The 19,760-nt window shown below is 44.9% G+C and overlaps 1 protein-coding gene across 1 annotated transcript in view; it reads left to right on the forward strand.

The window, feature by feature from the left end:
• Positions 1–19,037, forward strand: part of FHL5 (four and a half LIM domains 5) — a 170,244-nt gene extending 151,207 nt beyond the window's left edge. Inside the window, exons 4-6 of the mRNA XM_063917011.1 lie at positions 14,832–15,001; positions 16,818–17,004; positions 18,375–19,037. Coding sequence (XP_063773081.1) covers positions 14,832–15,001; positions 16,818–17,004; positions 18,375–18,526 — 509 coding nt within the window. The 3' untranslated portion in view covers positions 18,527–19,037. The remainder of the gene's footprint in view (positions 1–14,831; positions 15,002–16,817; positions 17,005–18,374) is intronic.
• Positions 19,038–19,760: the final 723 nt, after the last annotated feature.

Genomic DNA, 19,760 nt, shown 5'->3' on the forward strand with positions numbered 1-19,760 from the left:
ACCACCAGTCTCCTGACCGCCGGTCAAGCATACCACACCCGCTAAGTAGAGTATGCTGTAGTTTATGTTGTCCTGGAGAATAAGAATGTCCTTTGGGAATAAGGAGGACTTTACCCTAGGTAGTTCCACTGACAGAAGAGGATACTGTTAAATAAAAATGAAGGTTACTGGGACAATACATTATATGGGTTTTACTTAACAAAGATGTTATCTGATGGGACACAATCAATGGGGGTCATTCTGACCTGATCGCACGCTGCCGTTCATCGCAGTGCAACGATCAGGTCAAAAGTGAGCATGCGCTGGCGCCGCAGTGCACTGGCGCGTGGCTGACAGACGATGGCTGTCGTTGCCTAGCTATCACCTCTGCCTGATTGACAGGAAGAGGTGGTTGCTGGGCGGGAGGGGGCAGCACGGCTGCATTTGGCCACCGCTTTGAGGGCATGGTCTGGCCAACACAGGCGTGGCTGAACCGTGCGGGGGGTGGGCAGCAGCGGCTGCGTGTGTCAGCTACTCCTGAAGTACTGCTGTGCAATGCTTTTGTACTTCTGCGGGGGGGGGAAGGGGGGTCGGGCCAGACATGCGGGGCGGACTAGCCCAGTGCTGGACATCCCACCGCATGTCTGTGTATGTGATCGTAGCTCTGTGTATGTGATTGTAGCTGTGCTAAATTTAGCACAGCTACGATCTACTCTGAATTACCCCCAATGACTGATAGCTATCAACTGATTCTGCACCTTCATCTAATCTCTCACAGCAGAGCTGATACTAAGGGGGCAATGTACTAAGGGGGTCATTCTGAGCTGATCGCTCGCTGCTGTTTTTCACAGCGCAGTGAACAGGTTACTACTGCGTATGCACCTCAATACGCAGGCGCGTCGTACGGGTACAAAGCGGATCATTGGTGTGTGATGGATTTAACAAAGAATTCATTCGCACAGCCGATCGCAAGGAGATTGACAGGAAGAGGGCGTTTATGGGTGTCAACTGACCATTTTCGTGTTTGGAAAAATGCAGGCGTATCCAGGCGTTTGCAGAGCGGGTGCCTGACGTCAATTCCGGGACCAAAAAGACTGAAGTGATCGCAAGGGCTGAGTAAGTCCAGAGCTACTCAGAAACTGCAAAAAACTTTTTCGTCCCGCTCTGCTGCACACACGTTCGCACACTTGCAAAGTGAAAATACACTCCCCCGTGGACGGCGACTATGCGTTTGCATGACTGTTAAACGTAGCTAGCGAGCGATCAACTTGGAATGAGCCCCTAAGTCTTGCGGGGCGAGCACAAAAGAGTCCCTTGCAAGCTCGCTGCGCTCGCCACGCTGCAGTCACGGTGGCGTGCTACGCGCGCCACGCTATTTATTCTCCCTCCAGGGGTGTCGTGGACACCCCAAGAGGGAAAATAGTTGTTGGTATACCGGCTGTTGGGATTCCGGCGCTGGTATGCTGAGTGCTGGGATATCAAGTGCCACCCATATGAAGTGCTGATGTGGCTGGCAATGTATGATCGGTCAGTGGCACTGACCATTCTGACATCTGCAGCTATCGTTTTTGACAGCTACAGGTGTCGTTGACTTATTCACAGCTTGCCTGTGGCTTCAGCGACTGCCGGTTCCTGGCTGCATGGGAGATCTCGAGATAGTAGTCCGTCGGGGGGAGAGACACAGCATGTCAGCACTAGGCAGATATACTCTGGCAGGATCGATGGAAGGGAGAGTTTTTACTCCCTCACTCCAGCAGACAAGATGATAATATATCTCATTGGTAATGCTTCCTGCTTCACCTTGGTAAAGAGGTGAAGCAGGAAGTGCCATCACAGCATTATGTGCCACTATATAATATAATATATCTCCCCCAAAGTACCAGCCAATTAGCTCCCAACTGTCAGTTTTCAAACACAGCCTGTAACATGGCAGTTAGGAGCTGTTTGGCTGGTACTTTATATCTCTCCACTTTATCTCTCTCCAAGTCTTAGCACATCTGCCCCTACGTACAGTACATGACATGATTGTTTGGGTTGTGACACACTAGTGACTTTTTTTTATCAATTATTTTTTTTTTTTTTAAACAAAACAGACAAACAAAGACATTAAAATTAGTGATGTGCACCTGAAATTTTTCGGGTTTTGTGTTTTGGTTTTGGGTTCGGTTCCATGGCCGTGTTTTGGGTTCGAACGCGTTTTGGCAAAACCTCACCGAATTTTTTTTTGTCGGATTCGGGTGTGTTTTGGATTCGGGTGTTTTTTTCAAAAAACCCTCAAAAACTGCTTAAATCATAGAATTTGGGGGTCATTTTGATCCCATAGTATTATTAACCTCAATAACCATAATTTACACTCATTTCCAGTCTATTCTGAACACCTCACACCTCACAATATTATTTTTAGTCCTAAAATTTGCACCGAGGTCGCTGGATGGCTAAGCTAAGCGACCCTAGTGGCCGACACAAACACCTGACCCATCATGAATGACTGTGTGGTGCTCTGTTACCTGTACTCTATTTCTGTTATTTATTTACTGTAATGCAATGATTTGTCCCCTGTACTGTCCTTTGTACGGCGCTGCGAAACACATGTGGCGCCTTATAAATAAAATGTAATAATAATAATAATAATCTAGGAGTGGCACTGCAGTGTCAGGCAGGATGGCCCTTCCAAAAAATACTCCCCAAACAGCACATGACGCAAAGAAAAAAAGAGGCGCAATGAGGTAGCTGTGTGAGTAAGCTAAGCGACCCTAGTGGCCGACACAAACACCTGGCCCATCTAGGAGTGGCACTGCAGTGTCATGCAGGATGGCCCTTCCAAAAAATACTCCAAAAACAGCACATGACGCAAAGAAAAAAAGAGGCGCAATGAGGTAGCTGTGTGAGTAAGCTAAGCGACCCTAGTGGCCGACACAAACACCTGGCCCATCTAGGAGTGGCACTGCAGTGTCAGGCAGGATGGCCCTTCCAAAAAATACTCCCCAAACAGCACATGACGCAAAGAAAAAAAAGAGGTGCAATGAGGTAGCTGTGTGAGTAAGCTAAGCGACCCTAGTGGCCGACACAAACACCTGGCCCATCTAGGAGTGGCACTGCAGTGTCACGCAGGATGGCCCTTCCAAAAAATACTCCAAAAACAGCACATGACGCAAAGAAAAAAAGAGGCGCAATGAGGTAGCTGTGTGAGTAAGCTAAGCGACCCTAGTGGCCGACACAAACACCTGGCCCATCTAGGAGTGGCACTGCAGTGTCAGGCAGGATGGCCCTTCCAAAAAATACTCCCCAAACAGCACATGACGCAAAGAAAAAAAGAGGCGCAATGAGGTAGCTGTGTGAGTAAGCTAAGCGACCCTAGTGGCCGACACAAACACCTGGCCCATCTAGGAGTGGCACTGCAGTGTCAGGCAGGATGGCCCTTCCAAAAAATACTCCAAAAACAGCACATGACGCAAAGAAAAAAAGAGGCGCAATGAGGTAGCTGTGTGACGACTAAGCTAAGCGACCCTAGTGGCCCACACAAACACCTGGCCCATCTAGGAGTGGCACTGCAGTGTCAGGCAGGATGGCCCTTCCAAAAAATACTCCCCAAACAGCACATGACGCAAAGAAAAAAAGAGGCGCAATGAGGTAGCTGTGTGAGTAAGCTAAGCGACCCTAGTGGCCGGCACAAACACCTGGCCCATCTCACGCAGGATGGCCCTTCCAAAAAATACTCCCCAAACAGCACATGACGCAAAGAAAAATGAAAGAAAAAAGAGGTGCAAGATGGAATTGTCCTTGGGCCCTCCCACCCACCCTTATGTTGTATAAACAGAACATGCACACTTTAACCAACCCATCATTTCAGCGACAGGGTCTGCCACACGACTGTGACTGAAATGACTGGTTGGTTTGGGCCCCCACCAAAAAAGAAGCAATCTCTCCTTGCACAAACTGGCTCTACAGAGGCAAGATGTCCACCTCATCATCATCGTCCGATTCATCACCCCTTTCACTGTGTACATCCCCCTCCTCACAGATTATTAATTCATCCCCACTGGAATCCACCATCTCAGGTCCCCGTGTACTTTCTGGAGGCAATTGCTGCTGGTGAATGTCTCCATGGAGGAATTGATTATAATTCATTTTAATGAACATCATCTTCTCCACATTTTCTGGAAGTAACCTCGTACGCCGATTGCTGACAAGGTGAGCGGCGGCACTAAACACTCTTTCGGAGTACACACTGGAGGGAGGGCAACTTAGGTAGAATAAAGCCAGTTTGTGCAAGGGCCTCCAAATTGCCTCTTTTTCCTGCCAGTATACGTACGGACTGTCTGACGTGCCTACTTGGATGCGGTCACTCATATAATCCTCCACCATTCTTTCAATGGTGAGAGAATCATATGCAGTGACAGTAGACGACATGTCAGTAATCGTTGGCAGGTCCTTCAGTCCGGACCAGATGTCAGCATCAGCAGTCGCTCCAGACTGTCCTGCATCACCGCCAGCGGGTGGGCTCGGAATTCGTAGCCTTTTCCTCGCACCCCCAGTTGCGGGAGAATGTGAAGGAGGAGATGTTGACGGGTCGCGTTCCGCTTGACTTGACAATTTTCTCACCAGCAGTTCTTTGAACCTCTGCAGACTTGTGTCTGCCGGAAAGAGAGATACAACGTAGGTTTTAAATCTAGGATCAAGCACGGTGGCCAAAATGTAGTGCTCTGATTTCAACAGATTGACCACCCGTGAATCCTGGTTAAGCGAATGAAGGGCTCCATCCACAAGTCCCACATGCCTAGCGGAATCGCTCTGTTTTAGCTCCTCCTTCAATGCCTCCAGCTTCTTCTGCAAAAGCCTGATGAGGGGAATGACCTGACTCAGGCTGGCAGTGTCTGAACTGACTTCACGTGTGGCAAGTTCAAAAGGTTGCAGAACCTTGCACAACGTTGAAATCATTCTCCACTGCGCTTGAGACAGGTGCATTCCACCTCCTTTGCCTATATCGTGGCCAGATGTATAGGCTTGAATGGCCTTTTGCTGCTCCTCCATCCTCTGAAGCATATAGAGGGTTGAACTCCACCACGTTACCACCTCTTGCTTCAGATGATGGCAGGGCAGGTTCAGGTGTTTTTGGTGGTGCTCCAGTCTTCTGTACGCGGTGCCTGTACGCCGAAAGTGGCCCACAATTCTTCTGGCCACCGACAGCATCTCTTGCACGCCCCTGTCGTTTTTTAAATAATTCTGCACCACCAAATTCAAGGTATGTGCAAAACATGGGACGTGCTGAAATTTGCCCAGATGTAATGCATGCACAATATTGCTGGCGTTGTCCGATGCCACAAATCCCCAGGAGAGTCCAATAGGGTTAAGCCATTCTGCGATGATCTTCCTCAGTTGCCGTAAGAGGTTTTCAGCTGTGTGCGTATTCTGGAAAGCGGTGATACAAAGCGTAGCCTGCCTAGGAACGAGTTGGCGTTTGCAAGATGCTGCTACTGGTGCCGCCGCTGCTGTTCTTACAGCGGGAGGCAATACATCTACCCAGTGGGCTGTCACAGTCATGTAGTCCTGAGTCTGCCCTGCTCCACTTGTCCACATGTCCGTGGTTAAGTGGACATTGGGTACAACTGCATTTTTTAGGACACTGGTGAGTCTTTTTCTGACGTCAGTGTACATTCTCGGTATCGCCTGCCTAGAGAAGTGGAACCTAGATGATATTTGGTAACGGGGGCACACTACCTCAAGCAATTGTCTAGTTCTCTGTTAACTAACGGCGGATACTGGACGCACGTCTAATACCAACATAGTTGTCAAGGCCTCAGTTATCCGCTTTGCAACAGGATGACTGCTGTGATATTTCATCTTCCTCGCAAATGACTTTTGGACAGTCAATTGCTTACTGGAAGTAGTACAAGTGGTCTTCCGACTTCCCCTCTGGGATGACGATCGACTCCCAGCAGCAACAACAGCAGCGCCAGCAGCAGTAGGCGTTACACTCAAGGATGCATTGGAGGAATCCCAGGCAGGAGAGGACTTGTCAGACTTGCCAGTGACATGGCCTGCAGGACTATTGGCTTTCCTGGGTAAGGAGGAAATTGACACTGAGGGAGTTGGTGGTGTGGTTTGCGCGAGCTTGGTTACAAGAGGAAGGGATTTACTGGTCAGTGGACTGCTTCCGCTGTCGCCCAAAGTTTTTGAACTTGTCACTGACTTATTATACGCTGCAGGTGACGTATAAGGGAGGATGTTCCGAGGTGGTTAACGTTCTTACCCCTACTTATTACAGCTTGACAAAGGCAACACACGGCTTGACACCTGTTGTCCGCATTTCTGTTGAAATACTTCCACACTGAAGAGCTGATTTTTTTGGTATTTTCACCAGGCGTGTCAATGGCCATATTCCTCCCACGGACAACAGGTGTCTACCCGGGTGCCTGACTTAAACAAACCACCTCACCATCAGAATCCTCCTTGTCAATTTCCTCCCCAGCGCCAGCAACACCCATATCCTCATCCTGGTGTACTTCAACACTGACATCTTCAATTTCACTATCAGGAACTGGACTGCGGGTCCTCCTTTCAACACTTGCAGGGGGCGTGCAAATGGTGGAAGGCACAAGCTCTTCCCGTCCAGTGTTGGGAAGGTCAGGCATCGCAACCGACACAATTGGACTCTCCTTTGGGATTTGTGATTTCGAAGAACGCACAGTTCTTTGCTGTGCTTTTGCCGCAAGTCTTTTCTTTTTTCTAGCGAGAGGATGAGTGCTTCCATCCTCATGTGAAGCTGAACCACTAGCCATGAACATAGGCCAGGGCCTCAGCCGTTCCTTGCCACTCCGTGTCGTAAATGGCATATTGGCAAGTTTACGCTTCTCCTCAGACGCTTTTAATTTTGATTATTGGGTAATTTTTTTACTGATCTTTTGTGTTTTGGATTTTACATGCTCTGTACTATGACATTGGGCATCGGCCTTGGCAGACGACGTTGATGGCATTTCATCGTCTCGGCCATGACTAGTGGCAGCAGCTTCAGCACGAGGTGGAAGTGGATCTTGATCTTTCCCTATTTTTTTAACCTCCACATTTTTGTTCTCCATATTTTGCGCACAACTAAAAGCCACCACAGGTATACAATGTAGATGGGTGGATAGTATAGTATTATATTACTTATGGACGACGAGTGACGACACAGAGGTAGGTACAGCCGTGGCCTACCGTACTGCTGCTTATATATATAATATACTGTATAACGGACCTGGTGGACACTGTCAGCAGACTGTTAAACTAGTATGAAGAAAAAAACAACAACACAGGTATACAATGTAGATGGATGGATAGTATAGTATTATATTACTTATGGACGACGAGTGCACTGATGACACAGAGGTAGGTACAGCCGTGGCCTACCGTACTGCTGCTTATATATATAATATACTGTATAACGGACCTGGTGGACACTGTCAGCAGACTGCTAAACTAGTATGAAGAAAAAAAAAACACCACAGGTATACAATGTAGATGGATGGATAGTATAGTATTATATTACTTATGGACGACGAGTGATGACACAGAGGTAGGTACAGCCGTGGCCTACCGTACTGCTGCTTATATATATAATATACTGTATAACGGACCTGGTGGACACTGTCAGCAGACTGCTAAACTAGGACGAAGAAAAAAAAAACACCACAGGTATACAATGTAGATGGATGGATAGTATAGTATTATATTACTTATGGACGACGAGTGACGACACAGAGGTAGGTACAGCCGTGGCCTACCGTACTGCTGCTTATATATATAATATACTGTATAACGGACCTGGTGGACACTGTCAGCAGACTGCTAAACTAGTATGAAGAAAAAAACAACAACACAGGTATACAATGTAGATGGATGGATAGTATAGTATTATATTACTTATGGACGACGAGTGCACTGACGACACAGAGGTAGGTACAGCCGTGGCCTACCGTACTGCTGCTTATATATATAATATACTGTATAACGGACCTGGTGGACACTGTCAGCAGACTGCTAAACTAGTATGAAGAAAAAAAAAACACCACAGGTATACAATGTAGATGGATGGATAGTATAGTATTATATTACTTATGGACGACGAGTGACGACACAGAGGTAGGTACAGCCGTGGCCTACCATACTGCTGCTTATATATATAATATACTGTATAACGGACCTGGTGGACACTGTCAGCAGACTGCTAAACTAGGATGAAGAAAAAAAAAAACACCACAGGTATACAATGTAGATGGATGGATAGTATAGTATTATATTACTTATGGACGACGAGTGACGACACAGAGGTAGGTACAGCCGTGGCCTACCGTACTGCTGCTTATATATATAATATACTGTATAACGGACCTGGTGGACACTGTCAGCAGACTGCTAAACTAGTATGAAGAAAAAAACAACAACACAGGTATACAATGTAGATGGATGGATAGTATAGTATTATATTACTTATGGACGACGAGTGCACTGACGACACAGAGGTAGGTACAGCCGGGGCCTACCGTACTGCTGCTTATATATATAATATACTGTATAACGGACCTGGTGTACACTGTCAGCAGACTGCTAAACTAGTTTGAAGAAAAAAACAACAACACAGGTATACAATGTAGATGGATGGATAGTATAGTATTATATTACTTATGGACGACGAGTGCACTGACGACACAGAGGTAGGTACAGCCGTGGCCTACCGTACTGCTGCTTATATATATAATATACTGTATAACGGACCTGGTGGACACTGTCAGCAGACTGCTAAACTAGTATGAAGAATAAAACAAAAAAACACAGGAGTGTTTTTCAGGCAGACAAACGTATACTGGATTGGTGGTCACTGTCAGCCAAACTGTGCACTGTACTCCTGCTATAACTGCTCCCCAGTCCCCACAATTAGGCAGTGTGAGCAGAGCAGTGCACTCAGCACAGATATATCATGCAGCAGTGCAGCACACTGAGTGAGCACAGATATGGTGTTCGGAGCGTTTTTTTCAGGCAGAGAAACAAAGGATTAAACTCACTGGTGGTATAATCAAAACCCTGCACTGTACTCCCTAACAGCTGCTCCCCGTCCCCAATCCTCCCCACAATTATTACTAACTAAGTCACTCTGTGTTCTACTATAATGGAGAGGACGCCAGCCACGTCCTCTCCCTATCAATCTCAATGCACGTTTGAAAATGGCGGCGACGTGCGGCTCCTTATATAGAATCCGAGTCTCGCGAGAATCCGATAGCGGGATGATGACGTTCGGGCACGCTCGGGTTAACCGAGCAAGGCGGGAGGATCCGAGTCGCTCGGACCCGTGTAAAAAAAAGGTGAAGTTCGGGCGGGTCGGATTCCGAGGATCCGAACCCGCTCATCACTAATTAAAATACAATAGAACTTTGCATTTCTTGAGGGGAATCATCAGCAATAGATCTCAGACACAGGTGGACAACAGTAAAAAAAAATATACCACACAATCCAACATAAAGAGTTTAGGCAAACAGCAAGTAGCAGAGAGAATACAGAGATCATCAAAATAGTATATATGTATACAGAGAGGGTAGTTCGGTAAATGCAAGAGGCGAGGGACAAACAAGTAGCCAGTGTCTTACAATGGGGCTGGAGAATCAATAAAATATCTAGATTTCATCCATAGACCCCAGACCTTATCATATTTACCTGGACAGTTGCGTTTAGCATACATAAAACGCTCATGAGAGAGCGTCCATGCAGGAAAGGCGGCACGGTCCCGCGCCATCGAGGTACGTGCAATACATACATGTGCTAAAGTAAGGAGATTAGTAAAATACACTTTGAGGGGACCACTGAGAGATTCCTCCAAATCCAGCCCAAATATACATATGTAAGGGGTCAGAATAGGGAACTGAATACCCATATCATGGATACAGTTTGTCACCTCCTCCCAATAAACAGAAATACGTGGACACAGCCAGAGCAGAAGCCGGCATCCAAAGCCTTACATTTGGGACAAGCCTTGGACGGTAATCCACCTATACAAAATAGCCTACTCAGAGTCCAATAAATTCTGTGCAGAATATAGAGCTGGATTTGTTGGAATCTAGCATAGGCCATAGCGATTCTAGGAGAGCCGAGCATACAATCCCAGTCCTCATCGTCGAGAGCACCCAGGTCAGACACCCATTTATCTCCTAATGGTCCTAAGCTATCGCGCCCAGAGGAGGAGAGGAGAGATGAGGAGCATTAGCCCACTGTGAAAATAAGGCATGTCTGAGCTGTAAGTAACAATAAAAATACTGTCTAGGAACAGCATATGTGGTTGAGAAGTATTCAAACGTATGAAGGACACTGTCCTGATACAGTTGACCCACAGCTGAGATACCAAAAGAGGTCCACTCCGGGCCACTGTCCAACAACTTAACCTCAGGAAAAGCCATATTATGCCACAAAGGGAAGCACGGGTCAACATCTCTGTCCCCCAACAATGTCTCCACTGCAAGCCAAACCCACCTGGCCTGTTGTAATATAGGGGGAAGAGAGGCAATCGAAGAGCGAGCCAGTAGGAATTGCAGCGGAGAAAATGCCAGGCCAGCCTTATCCAGAAGTGCCACAAGAAGGTTACCATAATCCCCAGGAGAAACCCATTCCCCCAACTGAGCTACCTGAGCAGCCACATAATAAAGGTACAAGTCCGGCAGGGACAAACCCCCCTCATGCCGAGGCCTATATAATGTCTTAACAGCAATACGGGCCTGCCACCCACCCCATATAATAGAGGTAATGTGACGAGTAATCAGATGAAATTGGGAAAGGATAATAAGTGAGACATTGTGTAATATATATAAGAATTTTGGCTGAATAATCATTTTGACAAGGTTCACCCGACCCGTAACAGATAGAGGGAGTTTCTGCCAAACACGTGATTTTTCTCACAATCGCACAATTTGGGGAGTTAAGTTCAGTGGAATAAAGTCAGCTGGAGAATGAGAAATCTGAATGCCTAAATACTTAAATTTGGAGCACCATTTCAAGGGAAAGTCATAAGTCATAAGTGGGGGGCTGCAGGGTGGATGGAAGGAATGGGAACACCACCAACTTGTCCCAGTTAATGTGGATTCCTGAATAAAAGCCAAACTCCTCAACCAGCTCAAGGAGCCAAAGCAAAGAATGAGAATCAGACAGGAAGAGAATCATATCATCAGCGTATGAGCCAATTTTTTCTTCACAGTCTACAACCTTGATACCCTTAATGGCAGAGGAGGCTTTAATTTTACGTGCCAGGGGCTCTATGGCCAGCGCAAAGAGCAAAGGGGACAAGGGGCAGCCCTGGCACGTTCCCCTTTCCAGGAGGAAGGAGTCGGTGGTAAAGCCATTAACATTTAACCTAGCAGCCGGGGAGGAGTATAAAAGTTTAACCCAATCCATCAAATTCAGGCCCAAGCCAAACCTAGCCCTTCCCAAAGATATATCCATTCCATGGAATCAAAGGCATGGGCAGCATCCAGGGAAACAATGACCACATCGTCCAGCTCCTCACCAACCAACTGCATATAAATAGAAAGACGGCGTAAATTAAGGGCAGTAGATCTGCCTGGCATAAACCCAGTTTGGTCCCTATGAATTATTTCAAGTACCACAGTATTAAGATGAAGAGCCAGCAATTTCGCCAGTATTTTAATATCAGTGGAAAGTAAGGAGATAGGACGATACGAGTCATGTAAACAAGAGTCTTTACCCGGCTTCGGAATCAGGACCACTAATGCTTCCGTCATAGAGGGGGGAAGAGACCCAACAGCCATCAAAGAGTTACAAATTTCCAGAAGCTTAGGCGCAAAAAAATCTATATGGGTTTTATACAATTCAATGGGAAGCCAGTCTACCCCAGGGGCCTTATTAGGAAAAGACCGAATTGCAATCTTCACTTCCTCCAAAGTAAAAGAACTATACAGAAATTGTTGGGAGTCTGAACAAAGCACAGGGAGTACCACCTCATCCAAGTACGTAGACAGCTGTAAAGTAGAGTAGTACACTTTAGACTTATAGACATTAACAAAGTGGGCATAAAAACTAGCCGCTATAGAAGGAGTATCAACACACATAGTACCATCCGCTCACCTCAAACCATGCACAGTAGTAGGGGAAAGCTCCTCTCTAGCTAAATAAGCCAAAAACTTTCCAGTCCTATCACCATGAATATAGAAATCATGCGCCTGGAAAAGCAAACTCTGTTTAGATTTATCCAGGAGCATATCCGTCCACTGCTTATGGACGACCAGCCACTCCACTCCATCAGCCAGTAAACCGCTATGCAGATAAATCTGCTCCAGCTCCAAACTCCGTCGCTCAAACTCCTCCTCAGACTTTCTATTAAACACTTTAATTTGGGCGACTCAGGGAGCCTCACAGGAAGGCCTTAAAAGCATCCCATGTCAGAGGGGCATCGTTACACACTGGGTTATTCACAAAAGAATCCTCCCACAGCACCAGTAACTCAGAGGCAGCCTTCATCTGAGATAACCAAAAGGGGTTAAATCTCCAGAAGGACGCTCCCCTAGGGATACTGAAGTCTCAAGAAATAGGTATGGGAGAGTGATCCGAGATCCCTCGAGCCAAATAATCTACATAAGAGACAGATGGAAGGAGGGAGCGGGATAAGAGAGCCATATCTATACGGGAAAACACACCAAATGAGCTAGAAAAGCATGAGTAGCGTTTAAGCGAGGGAGAACATAAACACCAAACATCAAGGAGAAGCATTTCAGTGACCAAACGGGCAAAGGCAGTATTGCCCCCCCCCCCCCTCCCCCCCGTCCTTCCCCCTGTACAGTTTGAGAACCAGGTCTCCATCTATCCATTACTTTGTGCATAACAGCATTAAAGTCACCAATACAGATGACTGGCGTTGTGGGAAAATCCTGTATAAACGCACAGGCTTTAACTAAAATACAAGAGTTATAGGGAAGGGGAATGTACACCGCCAGAAGTATAAATGGGGCATTATGGATGGTGTCAGCTAAAAAAACATAACAACCCAGTGGATCAATCTGCACCCTCTGACAAAGAAAACCCATATTTTTATGGATTAAGACTGACACCCCCCAGGAATTAGAGTGAAAGGTAGAATGGAAGGTCCATCCCACCCACGTTTTTTTTAAGGAAAGTACACGGCTACCCACTAAGTGGGTCTCCAATAAACACACCAAACCCGGGGAGTGGGTCTTAAGCTGTTTTAACACCAGGAAGCGCTTAACCTTATCATTAAGACCTCTAACATCCCATGAGACAATGTGAACCATTGCATGACAGTAAACACAATAAAGAGACGTGCCAGCGCCGGTAGCGCCCAAACACATTAACATTACAAATCAGAGACCAGTCAAGAAATGCAGAAAAATAAAAATACAGATAGACAAAGGTAAGAAAAATAAAAAAATCACAACTTCTACCACCCCGCATACCCACCCACCCAAACATAGGTATACCTATTCCCGTAACCAAAGCAACCAGACCCCAATAGAGAGTCAGGAAAATTAAACTATACTAAACACGGGGCAGCTATCCCCATAACCTATGGGCATGAGATCCCCAGCCATCAGCAAAAGAAGCCGGTGAGAAACGCTAACAGGCACCGAACTGCTATAAGGACACGAGTGGTTTATAGTAATCTAACAGAACATATTATAATTACAGTGAATACCCTGGGGAGACCAAATGGCACTGTAATAACCATACAGAAAAATCATAAACATATCAACCCAGCAGAGTAAATATTGCACAATAGTAAATAAACAGAACGGAGAAATAGGTTAAGGCAGAAGTCACGTCAAGGTGGAGCAGCCTGCGGAGCCGGTTGCAAATCAATCCAAGCTGAGGCGGATTGAGGAGAATCAAAAAAGTGGGTACGATTACCAGCCACCACACGAAGACAGGCAGGAAACAACATGGAATACTGCAATTGATGGTCATGCAGTCTCTGCTTCACTTGAGTGAACTGTGAACAGGACTTTTGGACATCAGCAGAAAAATCCTGGAACACAGCAACTCTTTGACTCTCATGCTCCAGAGGGCCCTGAAGCTTGGTAAGGTGAAGAACAGCATCTCTATCCTTGTAATGTAGGAACTTAGCAATAAAGGTGCGAGTTAGAGCACCAGGAGGAAGAGGGCGGGTAGGCACCCTGTGGTCCTTTTCAACAGCAAATTACGGAGTGAAGGAATCCTTACCGAACAGGAGGAGCAGCCAGGCTTCCAAAAAGTGTTCAGGCTGAGAGCCCTCAGCTTTTTCAGGGAGACCCACAAAACGTACATTGTTCCTCCTTAGACATCCTTCTATATCCATTAGCTTAAGTTTACAGGCCGACATCTGAGATTCAAAAGGAAATTTCCATGTCATCCAGTAGAAGAAACGCAGATTTAGTAACAGCTACGGTATCTGAAAAACACCTAACAGAAGAGAATTACACTGTAAAGTAGCAATTTATAATATTTTTTTCTTTTGTGTCCTACCTCAAAATCACCTTAAAAATACTAAATACTGCTATTTCTAGCAGTTATTGGAAGCATAAGAATATTGCTTAACTATCACTCATGCAGATAACTACAATTATTTTTGTAGATAACATGAAAATAAAAATCGTTCCCTGACTTCTATTTTGCAGCCCATAGCTAGGGCGGACGTGGCAGGAAGTGGCTTCCTACAGGAAGCCAGCTCTCTGCTAGTCGCAGCACGGTATGGCAGTCCCAGAGCACGGAAAACACCTCCCAATGGGACTGCCTGTAGTGTCTGTGACTGACAGGTAGGACTACCAATAGGAAGCCATTGTGTAATTGTATATATGACACATTCATAATATGTTTTATTTATATTGTAGGTTCACGAAAAATGGAGTACAAGGGGTGTAACTGGCATGAAACATGTTTTATCTGCCAAAGTTGTCAGCAGCCTTTAGGAACAAAGCCATTTATCCCCAAGCTCTCCAGTCTGTATTGTGTACCATGCTTTGAAAACCAATTTGCCAATCAATGCAAATCCTGCAAAAAGGTAAATAGCTCATATTAGATGTCTACATAATTTCTAAAGAGGCATGAAACATATACATACATACACCATCTGCACACTTTCTTATTCATCTAGAGACAACTAAAGGCTATCCGCCTATATATGAGGTTACATTAAAGGCATGTTCATCAAATTGATCTGAAAATATATTTTTTAAGGATTTACATAAAAAAAAGTTATTGGGGCAGCTGAACAGTAGCCAGCAGATGTAAGATTAGTCTTAAGGCCCATACACACTTGGCGATGTAGTAAGCAATATCACCCATGTGTACCCTTCTGAGCGATATCGCTTACTATATTGCCCAGTGTGCATGCTGCATACAATGGCCGATGCGCGGTCACGGGGGTTGTTAATGACCACCTACGTTGGCTCTGCATGCTGCATGTTCACTAGTGATATCGCACAGTGTGTATGCCCACATCGGGCATTCCAGCCAGGGAGGGGACACACTAGGCGATATCACTCCTGGAGCAAATCGTATGCACCTTTACTGCTTGCCAGGCCAGTATGTCAAATTGTTTGTCCTTATTGGGGGTCATTCCGAGTTGATCGCTAGCTGCCGTTGTTCGCTGCGTAGCGATCATTGGAAAAAATGGCTAATCTGCGCATGCACCGCAATGCACATGCGCGTGTACGGGTACGAAGTCCTTTGTGGTTTTGCACTGGTTCTAGCGACGATTCCACTCGCACAGCCGAACGCAAGGAGATTGACAGGAAGAGGGCGTTTATGGGTGTCAACTGACCGTTTTCTGGGAGTGTTTGGAAAGACGCAGACCCTGTGCAAAACTGCATCGTTCATTGTGCCCGTACGTCGTGCGTGCGCATTGTGCCGCATACGCATGTGCAGAACTGCCGTTTTTTAGCCTGATCGCTGCGCTGCGAACAAATGCAGCTAGCGATCAACTCGGAATGACCCCCATAGTTAGGTAATGCACCTGACTACATTTATTATATACCTTGACACTGAATAGATAGACTGTCTAACAGTTTTACTATACCTTCTTGTTATTACAGTGTTATTGTGAACTGAAACTATTTACAGTATTCAAATAGATTGTTATGTTTATGTTGTGCAGAAATATATTTTGTAAGATCAATAAACTTTAAACTTGAAAAAGAAAAGCATATAGCTACTATTCTGCATCATGACTCAGCTGAGCTGCACAGCTGAGCATAGTGTTTTCTCATCATGGCTTTCAGTGGCCTTGCACAGTGGGGAAGATAATGTATCCTTTAAGCCAGTGGTTCCCTAACTTTTTTGAATCACAGCACCCTAGAGTATCAGAATTTTTTCACGGCACCCCTAGGCCAAAACTCCTTATTGATGACTTTAGAAAGAAATATAAAATGTACTAGTTTTTCCTATTACATTGACCACAAATCATTTGGTTTGGTCCTGAACCTCCAATCCAAGGCACCCCTGCAAGTGTCCCAAGGCATCCCAAGATGCCACAACACACAGTTTGAGAACCATTGCCTTAAGCATTACAATGTAAATATATTGCTTTTATATGTAGCCCAAAACAAGCTGCAGGTTCCTAATAATAGCATAATAATTAGGATCTATATGATAATAAAGAGTATGCAGTATATAGTATAATAAACCTTATCCATAATGCCGGAGAAAAGTACTTATTGAATATACTGTACATAAATATTTAATTTCTCATTCAATATTTCAAGTGTACCTTGATGTTGATTCTTCTAATCATTTATGTAATCCATTCATAAAGGTCTTTTTATGTTTTTGTATTGTGTGTACATATACAATATAAACATTAATTTTTGGTCTGATAGGCTATCACCACAGCAGGAATTACTTTCCATGACCAGCCATGGCACAGTGAATGCTTTGTATGTGCTGGCTGTAAGAGGAATCTGGCTGAAGAGAAATTTACATCTAAAGATGAGGAGCCATACTGCCTGGATTGCTTCAGTAACCTTCATGCAAAAAAATGTTCTGGTTGTCCTAAACCTATTGTTGGTAAGTGTCCTCTGTCCATAGCTACATAATGGTTGGAAGTGTAACTCTTCCACAATATTGAATTTTTCTCAGCATTTCTTTAGAACAGTTTTGTCCTCCCACTGTAGATTACAGTAAGTAGGCATTACAGTTATTCAGTTGGTCAGAATTCGAACAAGTTGTACTGTAGGTCAATTTGATACATTTCGAAACATTTTTGGAAGTAACCACCAGTGATGATCACTTACAATGTTGCCCACTATACTAAAATCTGTAGCTTGGAAATCTTACGTTTGTTGCAGTCAATTTGTAAAAGGGACTTCAAAGATATATACTACACATAGGGGTTATTCAAAGATGGCCGCAGAACGCTACATACGCTGCATGATCTAGGTCCATCTCCTCACATGCTGGGGGCCACCATGCACAGAATAAGGCCGGCCAGCATGTGTGTGTGGAGCCGCCTCATGATGCATCCACAGTGTAATTACTGACACATCAAATTAAGGTTGACCCCTGTTGGTCCATCACCATTTTTTTAAGCAGAGCGGCTGCGTGTGACGTCACACAGCCACCCTGGAAACACTCCCAGCACGCCCCCATTTGGCATGTCTTTGAGACACCACATTGCCGCCCCCAAATGCCCGCCGCTGTCAGTCCTCTTGCGGCCGCATGCTTCCAGGATGCAGCCGCAAGGAGAAGGGTCGCGCATACGCACTGCAGCCAGTACGCATGCACAGACCAGATGGACACGGCCGCTGCATACAGACGCATGACTGCGTGCTTCTCTGAATCAGCCCCATAGTCAGTTGTTTATGAGACTAATCCATTACAACAACAATAATGGTTTGTATTGCAGTGTGGCATCATAATAAATCAAATGACAATTGAATATTCTCTTGTTTTAGCAGCCACCACACTTAGTGAATGCACAATGAAGTAGGTATAGATGGGTGACCAGGATTGTTCTAACTTGCCACAGTTAACTACAATTTATTTGTGCATCCACTTGGTGGAGGGTTCTGCTGCGCTAACCGATAAGCAGTGATTTGCCGCAAGGCAGACACTGGGGGAGTATGCAGGGATACAGAGGGGCCAGGAGGCCCTGCGTAATTTGCGGCTGCTAGATTATCTTCCAGCAGCTGCCCACTCTGCGTTTCTGACTTGTCACATTGTTTGTGACCAGAACAGATGACATACAGCTTGGTGTGGTAGCAAACAATGTGACCACACCAGGCAAGTGGTTAAGATAGAGGCTGCCTCATTACCATTATGTGCATAATAAGACTAATCTGCTGAAAAGATCAAACTTCAACAACACCATTGTGTTATTTCTAATAACATCATAATTATGTCTTCAAGTTATTTACCAATGCTTATTTTCTGAACAGGTCAAGGAGGTGGCAAATACATCTCATTTGAGGATCGTCAGTGGCACAGTGACTGTTTCATCTGTGCAAAATGTACAATATCACTTGTTGGCCAAAAATTTCTCACACAGCATAATGAAATATATTGTCCTAAGTGTGGTCATGACATATAGATTTTTAACTGTGTATGGCATACAGTATATCCAGCATGCCACATATTAATCTGCATGTGCACATTGCCTGTAAAAAACATGTAATGTGTAACAAACATATATACAAACATGTCAATTGTTGGAGGGTATGTAAAAATGTGTTCTTTATTTTGGTGAATTCCAGAACAATAGATGTGAAGTGCAATTAATTAATAATATTTTCTGTTATGTAAACTACCAGTATGCTTTCCACTCTGCTGCATATGTCATTAACAAACCAATTATATTGTATAATACTTTACTAATATTTGCTTGACTTCGTTAAGTGCTGCTAAACTGTTAAGGGTGTTTTTTATTGAATCAATTAATAATAGCATATTTCAAAACTTTTATTTTGAGACCTTCAATCTTCATTATGATTTTTTCTCCCATAATATAGAGCTATGCATTTTTCTTTTGTTTGGCCCACATATATTAAGCATTGAAAAGTGATAAAGTGGAGAGTGATAAAATGCCTAATTCAGACCTGATTGCAGCAACAAAAACAATTCTAATGGGTAAAACCATGGGGGTAATTCCAAGTTGATCGCAGCAGGAAATTTTTTAGCAGTTGGACAAAACCATGTGCACTGCAGGGGGGGGGGGGGGGGGGGCAGATATAACATTTGCAGAGAGAGTTAGATTTGGGTGGGTTATTTTGTTTCTGTGCAGGGTAAATACTGGCTGCTTTATTTTTACACTGCAATTTAGATTGCAGATTGAACTCACCACACCCAAATCTCTCTCTCTCTGCCCATGTTATATCTGCCTCCCCTGCAGTGCACATGGTTTTGCCCAACTGCTAAAAAATTTCCTGCTGCGATCAACTTGGAATTACCCCCAATGTGCACTGCAGGAGGGACAGATATAACATGTGCAGAGAGAGTTAGATTTGGGTGGGATTGTTCAAACTGAAATCTAAATTGCAGTTTTAAAATAAGGCAGCCAGTATTTTATCCTGCACAGAAACAAAATAACCCACCCACGACGTCGCTATCACTATTGGGCATACACACAGAGTGATCCGTGCTTAATTTCTAAGCAATCTAGCCAGATTGCTTAGAAATTAAGAAAACATCTCTCCGTGTGTATGCCCATTAACTCTCTCTGCACATGTTTTATCTGCCCTACCTGCACTGCACATGGTTTTGCCTATTAGGGAAAGATTTTGCTGCTGCGATCAGGTCTGAATTAGGCCCTAAGAGTGATAAAGTAC

The sequence above is a fragment of the Pseudophryne corroboree genome, chromosome 4 (assembly GCF_028390025.1).
Source record: "Pseudophryne corroboree isolate aPseCor3 chromosome 4, aPseCor3.hap2, whole genome shotgun sequence".
NCBI classification, from domain to species: domain Eukaryota; kingdom Metazoa; phylum Chordata; class Amphibia; order Anura; family Myobatrachidae; genus Pseudophryne; species Pseudophryne corroboree.